This window comes from Mycteria americana, chromosome 6 (genome assembly GCF_035582795.1).
Source record: "Mycteria americana isolate JAX WOST 10 ecotype Jacksonville Zoo and Gardens chromosome 6, USCA_MyAme_1.0, whole genome shotgun sequence".
Taxonomy (NCBI): domain Eukaryota; kingdom Metazoa; phylum Chordata; class Aves; order Ciconiiformes; family Ciconiidae; genus Mycteria; species Mycteria americana.
The window spans coordinates 61,998,770-62,005,178 of record NC_134370.1 but is presented as its reverse complement, the minus strand read 5'-3'; the positions used below and the strand labels follow the sequence as shown (position 1 = coordinate 62,005,178).

Sequence of the window (6,409 nt, the reverse complement as noted above, 5' to 3'; positions counted from 1 at the left end):
TTGGTTCGTGTGTCTCTGCAGAAACCATCAGAGTCAGTGGAGTTCCTAATCTTTCAGTGGCTGGCAGAAACAAAAAACAGCAGCATCTCTGCCTGTGACACTTTGACATCTAAGGAGTTAACTACTTGTTTGAGCCTAGGGCACAGAAAAGCCATGCCAAAAGCACTACCTGACTGACACTAAGAGCTCACTGGTGTGTGGGTTTTTTTATCTACAGACCAAGTGAGACAGATGTGGAGGATAACTAGGACTAGTGAGCCATTGGGGCAGCTGGGCTGGGCCAGGACTGTTGCTGCTGTTCCCCTGTAATGAGAATTGCTCTGTGGGAGGCAGTGTTTTGGGGTCCATCTCTAGTTTATTGGCTATTACGATTTAGCTGTTAGATCTACTTCAAAACTCCTTCCTGGCTTGGTCAGAGTCACTCTGGAGGGAAGCTGAGGCTGGCATGGATTGTACTCCCTGCTCTGGTTGCTGTGCTGTTCTCTGTCTCAGCATCAAAGCAAGCTACTGGCTGACAATTTGTCCCAGCAGTGGTGAGCAGCCACAGGGACCTCTCAAGAGCTATGGCTGTCCCAGTCCAAATCCCAGAGGCAGCAGTGTGGTGCTCCTGTCTGTGCACATGGGGTTTTTTTTGTCTTTCTATTTTTAAAAGTGAGCTGCACTTGCTCTCTCCCCCAAGCAAACTGTGCTGTTGTGTTTGCACTGGCCTGGCGCTTGTAGGGTTGTCATGCGTGGTTTCCTTGGGATGGCTCCAGATGCTTCCCAGCCCCATGAAGAGCACTGCGCAGTAAGGAGCCCAACGCAGCAGAGGGGTGCCTTTTGCTCTCCCTCTGGGCTCTCGCACAAGATTGGCGCAGCCTCGGGCTGGGACTTGCCATGTGTGGACCAGTCGCTGTGGTGCTGAGGCTGGAGAAAACAGATTTAACCCCAGTTGCCTCTGCCCAGACAGGCCCCATCCTCCCTGCAGCTTCGGAGCCGACGTCCTGTTTGGTTTGAGCCTGAGCCAGTGCCCTGATGAATGTGGCTCTTGTCAGCACCCTCCACCTCGGCTGGCTTCGGGTGGGGGTCTGGTCCTCTGCTTGGCTGATGAAAGGCACTCATGTGTAGCTGCAGAGCTGGGAGGGAGGGGAGATGGGGCATGCTGCGGGACCAGCTTGATGGAGAAGGTAACCTGGGCAGAGACCAGTGCCTTGCTCCTCTCTGAGCCCTACTGCTCACCAAGGGAGGAGAAGACAGTCTGGAAACAGATACCCCATCAGCTCCTTGGAGGAGATGCCTGCTTCATGAACCAGAAAAGACCACCTTCCCTGGGACACAGCTACTTCTGCCTCCCTCCTCTCCATCCTGGTCCTGCTGGCTCCACATCAGCAAGGGCCAATTAGTATTAGCATCAGGCACAGCTCATTTGCTGGGCAAGGACCCTCCTCTGCCTTCTGTGATGGCTTTTGGTGGGGCTTCCCTGACTGAGCTCCCACTCGTGGTGCAGTACTAGGAGAAACAGCTATGCTGAGGCTTTTGAAGGATTTAGGAGGGTATATTCTGCTTGTCCTTCACTGTCCTGTGGTTAAAATCCATCTCCTACTCTTAGTGGCTGCTGCAGCCTCTGTTCCTCCTCCCTGCCTGCCTGGCTGAACAGGAATTAGGCAGAGCAAGCTCCACCTGGGCCCATTTGGGTTCTTGTTTGCATCTTTTGGGCTGTTTTCTCTTTCGTGGTTAGAGCAGATGACTGATAATTGGGGGTCCTTGCTCAGGCAGGGGTGGGGTGGGGTTTGTTCTGGGATGCATGGAGGATGGAGACTGCCAGTTCCTTGGTCCCTGTGCCAAAGGGCAGTCAATGATGGGGGGACAGGGGTCTCCTACCAAGCACTGACACTCCTGGCCTCCTTAGAACCAGCAGTGCAGCCAGCGCCTGTGCCCAAAAAGCTACACCCCTGTTCCTTGCCACATGCCACAAGGGACCCCAGAGCTCTGCTGTTAAACACTTTATTTCTCCCTCACTGTAGCCCTCCCTTCCCAGAGCAGATGCTGTCCTGTCCTCTCACCGCAGCTCCAGGGCACGCTGCAGGAGAGGACTGGTGACCTCCTTTCTCTGCTGGCTCCTGAGGGAAGGATGCTCTGCCTGGGAGGGACAGAGCTGCCGGGCAGCCCGCTGCCAGGTTTGGGGAGGGGAGGGACAGGTATGGAGCAACACACCTGGAGTGCCTCATCATGAGCAGTCATTCAACCAAAGCTACGGTAAGGAGGTGGTTGGGGTTAGAGGGCCACCTCTGATCCTACTGTACAGGGGAGGAGGAGTGGACCCCCGTTTAGAGAGCTGTGTCTTCAGCCTCAATGCGGGGCCCAAAGAGCTTCTCTGCAGTTGCTTTGCCGTCATACTTGGGCAGGTTGCCACCAAAGTCTGCTGGCAAGATGTCAGCATCGATCTCCTGGTAGAAGGGCTCCAGCTCCTCCCCGTGCACAAAGACCTGGAGGGAGATGGGAGCAACCCTCAGCAGAGGACCAGGGCGACTCTTCCCAGCTGCTCTGTTTCACCCAGGGACGTGCCTCTGCCTCCGGGTCCCTTTCCCACACTCACCCTCTCCAGCAGTTTGCTCTTCAGGAATGGTTTGACCACATTGTAGGTGGTGGTGAAGTACCAAGGCTGGTGGATGAAGTGGACGGCCTTGAACCGCGCTGGGAAGGAGTCCTAGGATCCCAAACCCAGACACGGATGGTTACAGAGGGTCCTGGCCACATGGAGCCAGGCAGGCAGCAATGGACACCCCGGCACTGCCGCGGCTCCCCTCGCCCAATCTCCCCTTCTCTCTTTGATGGCCCCTTTTCTGTTCTGACCTAGAGGATCAGCCGTCCCAACCCTGGGAGTAGTACCAGGGAAGCCGAAGAGCCTCCCAGATGTTTCATTGCACCCACTCCACAAGAAGGACTGTATCTCTGCTGTCCTCCTTCCCTGGAGAGAGCCAAGCGTCTTTGGCCTCTGGTCCAAGGGCAGAAATCCTGGAGTGCCTGTGAGTTTCCCTCCAGCCTAGACTGGGCTGGGCTGAGGAAAGGCCTCCAGGCCATGCCATAGGATGCTGCAAGGAATGGTGGTACTGCTTCTGGTTGGGCTTTTGAGAGGACATGGACCTGAGGCCAGAAAAACAGGATCCATCTTGCAGGATTAAGCCAATGAGCTGGCAAGGGAAGGATCATGTGATGGGGAACAGCCTTTCCATGATGCTTTATTCTGGTGTCACTGTAGTGGAAATCTCAAACCCTGCTAGCCCTGTCTGCTCCTTTCCCTGAGCTCTCTGCTCCCCCAGGACCTGCTCTGCCACTGCTGGGCGCAGACTTTGCCACCTCACCTGCAGCATGTCCACCATCTTCTTGAGCTCGGAGGGTTTGATCCCTGACGCCTGCTGCATGGTGAAGCCCTTGAAGTTCTCAATGATGCAGAACCCATTGATCTGGGTCTCTTCGTTTTCCAACAGCTTCTCCAAGATAACACAATAGGCCCGAAGGATCTGTTGGATAGGAGAGACAGCAGGTCTGGTAATAGATCTCACCTCCCATAGACCCCAGGAGGTTCCCAGGAAGAGTCCCATGGAGCATTAGCCAGGGTCTGCTTGACTCCAGCCTGCTTGTTGCAGCCAGCCGCAGGACTTGAGAGCAGGGAGGGCATGGTGGGGGATGCTCAACCGCCATCACGTTCCCCTTTCAAGTCGGGTGCGTCTCAGATCTGGGTCAATTATATGTTGCAACCAAATTCCCAGCTGAGCAGAAAACGGAGCTGGGGGAAGTTGTGAGTTACATGCCTGGAGACTTCTTTGCGAAGAAGCCCTTTCCATGCCCTGTGCCTCAGTTTCCTCCTCTGCCCTGTGGGTCCCTCCTTTCTAAAGCGCCTTGATTTAACGGCGTGGTGCCTTTCTTCACCACGTGCTACCTGGGCCTGGGGGATGCACACCCCAAATTTGCCTGGCACCTTGCACCGTATCAGGGGGAAGGAAGGGGAACCCTTTGGGATGGACCATGCTCTGCCACGCTCCCTGAAAGGATAAATTCAAAGGGCTACAGATTTGCTTCAACCTGGATGGCCGGAGGCTGTGTGTGGACATACGTATATGCGTGTGTAAGGGATGCTGCGCTCAGTCGGGCCGAGCGGGACAAGCCTGGGAGCGGGACCGCTCTGCTCCAGGAGCGATGGCTGGGCTGGACTGACCTCATCAAAGGTGATCTCCTCGTAATCCCAGTTCTCGATGTTGAAGAGCATCACCACCCGGCCATACTTGTCTCTGCTGGCCAGGATGCCAGGGTAGCCTGCTTCGATGGTGCTGCGCACGGCCTCGGGGGTCAGGTTGTCGAAGAGCTCGGGGTACTGCTGGCGGAAGTTCACATAGCCTGGAGAGAGGCAGAAATCGGGGAGGACAATGGCTGCTTGCCCAGCCTCAGGAAGCCCGGGCAGCGCTGGGGAAGCTGCCAGAGACAGGGCAGGCTAGTGACGGTGAGATGCCGGTCCTGAGCCCAAGAACTGCGGATGGGCTGTGCCTGGGGTCCACGTGGGTCAGGTTTTCTCCAGCAAAGGGGGTGAGAGGAGCTCAGCCCCATCCCCAGCGCACTCAGTGTTATTGTCTCCATGCCGGGGGCTTCCCATGCCTGCCTTCTCTCCAGCTCTTCAACGAGCAGATAAAGTCATTTTCCCCCTCGTTTCCCTTCTCCCCTTCCTCCCTGTTTGGGTGACATCCCCCAGATTCTCTCCCTTGGCACCCTGCAGGCACAAAATAAGGAATCTTGTCCTGGGAAAATGCGGGCAAACAAAATAGCTCATCTGGGAGCCAGCGCTGATAATTACAACTCATTATCCCCCAAGCTGACACAAAGAAGAGTGGAGCCGGAGCCAGGCAGATCCCAGCCGGTGGCCACCCCCCCAGGCTGCTCTTCCTCTCCCCCTCCATCCCTACAGGTCACCCCTGATGTGGGGAGGGGGTGCCACAAGCCACCCAACCTGCCCCCAGCCCTCGAGGGGTCCCAGGGGTGCTAAGCCCACCAGGCACCGTGCACAAAAGCACTGTGCGCAGGGTGGGTGCTCCTTACACACGTAGGTAGGGGTATGTATAGGGCATATATATGTCATGTATAGGGCGTGGGGGTCTTGAGAGGATGTAGCCCAAACCAGCTGGATTTGCTGCACAAATGAAACAGCCTGCCACCGCCAAACGCATAGGTTTTTTCCATTTTGTCTGGTAAATTAGCAAGGAATGGGACTGTTCTGTCATTGCGGGATGCCTGGCACCACCCTCATTTATTTCCTTCCCCATCCCAACTCTTTCTCCTGCATCTCGAGACCCCCAGCCCTGCCTTTTTCTATTTATCCTCTCTCCTCACCCCCTTCCCGTGCCAGGGTCTTGCTCTGTCAGCACAGCCCAGAGCGGGGGGCTGGGAGGAACCAGCACAGGACTGGGAGCTCCCGATGGATGTGCATCCCTGTCCTCACCCAGCACCACAGCCCAGGACCCCTACCCACCTTTCAGCAGGTCGTAGGCCCTGTGGACGTCGAACTTGCGGGCACGGATGAAGCGGAGGAAGAAGGAGTCGTCCTTCCCCTGCACCTTCTCGGCCACCGCCTTGCACACCTCCTCGCCGCCCGCCCGCTCCTGCACCAGCTCCCGCAATGCCTTCACCGCCGCCTCCCTCTGCTCCTCTGTCTCATTCAGCTCATCCTTCGCCTGGGGGGGAGCAGGGAGGGGCCCCGGCTCAGCGATGCCCCCCATGCACCCCTAAACAGCCCGGGGGTCATTTAGGCACCCAAAAGCTGGAGGGATGCAGTGATGCTCCTTGCAGCATCCCGGCATGGGGAGGGCAAGGTCACCCAGGTCCCCCCCTCTGAGACCCTTTGGTGTAAGCACATCCCACCCCCCAAGGCGAGAGCCCGTTGAGGGTCTCCTCTGGCCCCCAAGAAGGAGTGGGTGCCCCAGGCTGTGCCTGCCCCTGCTCCTCACGGCCACCCTCACCTTCTGCAGGGTGTGCGGGGGGATCTTCTCGCACCTCCCGAAGACGGGGCCATGGTCCTTGGTGGTGAGGCGCTCCAGCTTGGTGCGCAGGGCCTGCTCCTCCTCCGAGACGATGCGGAAAGTGCCCGTCTGGGGACAAGGAGAGGATGTGGGGTTTCCCCAGCCAGCCCCCCAACTCCCTGCCCCACTGTGGGTCTCCTGGGATGGGGGGCTATGGGGAAGGGCAGAGCCTCCATGCCTGCACCCGAGGGGGTACAATGGGATGGGGGTGGGCTGTGTGCCACCCAGGCTCCCCGCCGTGGGCTGAGAGCAGATGGGGGGGTGAGGGGTCCGTGGGGTTTGCCCCATCCCGGCGCTGCAGGGAGGGGATGCTCAGAGCCCAGGGGATGGGGCAGCGCACGGGCAGTACTCACAACCGCAGACAT

The 6,409-nt window shown here is 57.7% G+C and overlaps 1 protein-coding gene across 1 annotated transcript; it reads right to left on the bottom strand.

Annotated features, from left to right (window-relative positions):
- Positions 1-2,203: 2,203 nt before the first annotated feature.
- On the bottom strand, positions 2,204-6,409 carry RLBP1 (retinaldehyde binding protein 1). Its single transcript, XM_075506625.1, has 7 exons — positions 6,398-6,409; positions 5,985-6,113; positions 5,498-5,699; positions 4,196-4,374; positions 3,342-3,500; positions 2,576-2,686; positions 2,204-2,465 (listed from the first exon to the last, which is right to left on the bottom strand). The coding sequence occupies exons 1-7, from the start codon at positions 6,407-6,409 to the stop codon at positions 2,307-2,309; spliced, it is 951 nt and encodes a 316-aa protein (XP_075362740.1). The 3' UTR covers positions 2,204-2,306.

What these genes read in the sequence shown, in the direction of transcription:
- RLBP1 (XM_075506625.1), bottom strand. An exon ending in GGCCTACGACCTGCTGAAAG is followed by an intron (nt 4,375 to 5,497) that starts GTGGGTAGGGGT and finishes GCCTCTCTCCAG; the next exon opens with GCTATGTGAACTTCCGCCAG. An exon ending in AGATGGTGGACATGCTGCAG is followed by an intron (nt 2,687 to 3,341) that starts GTGAGGTGGCAA and finishes TTGGGATCCTAG; the next exon opens with GACTCCTTCCCAGCGCGGTT.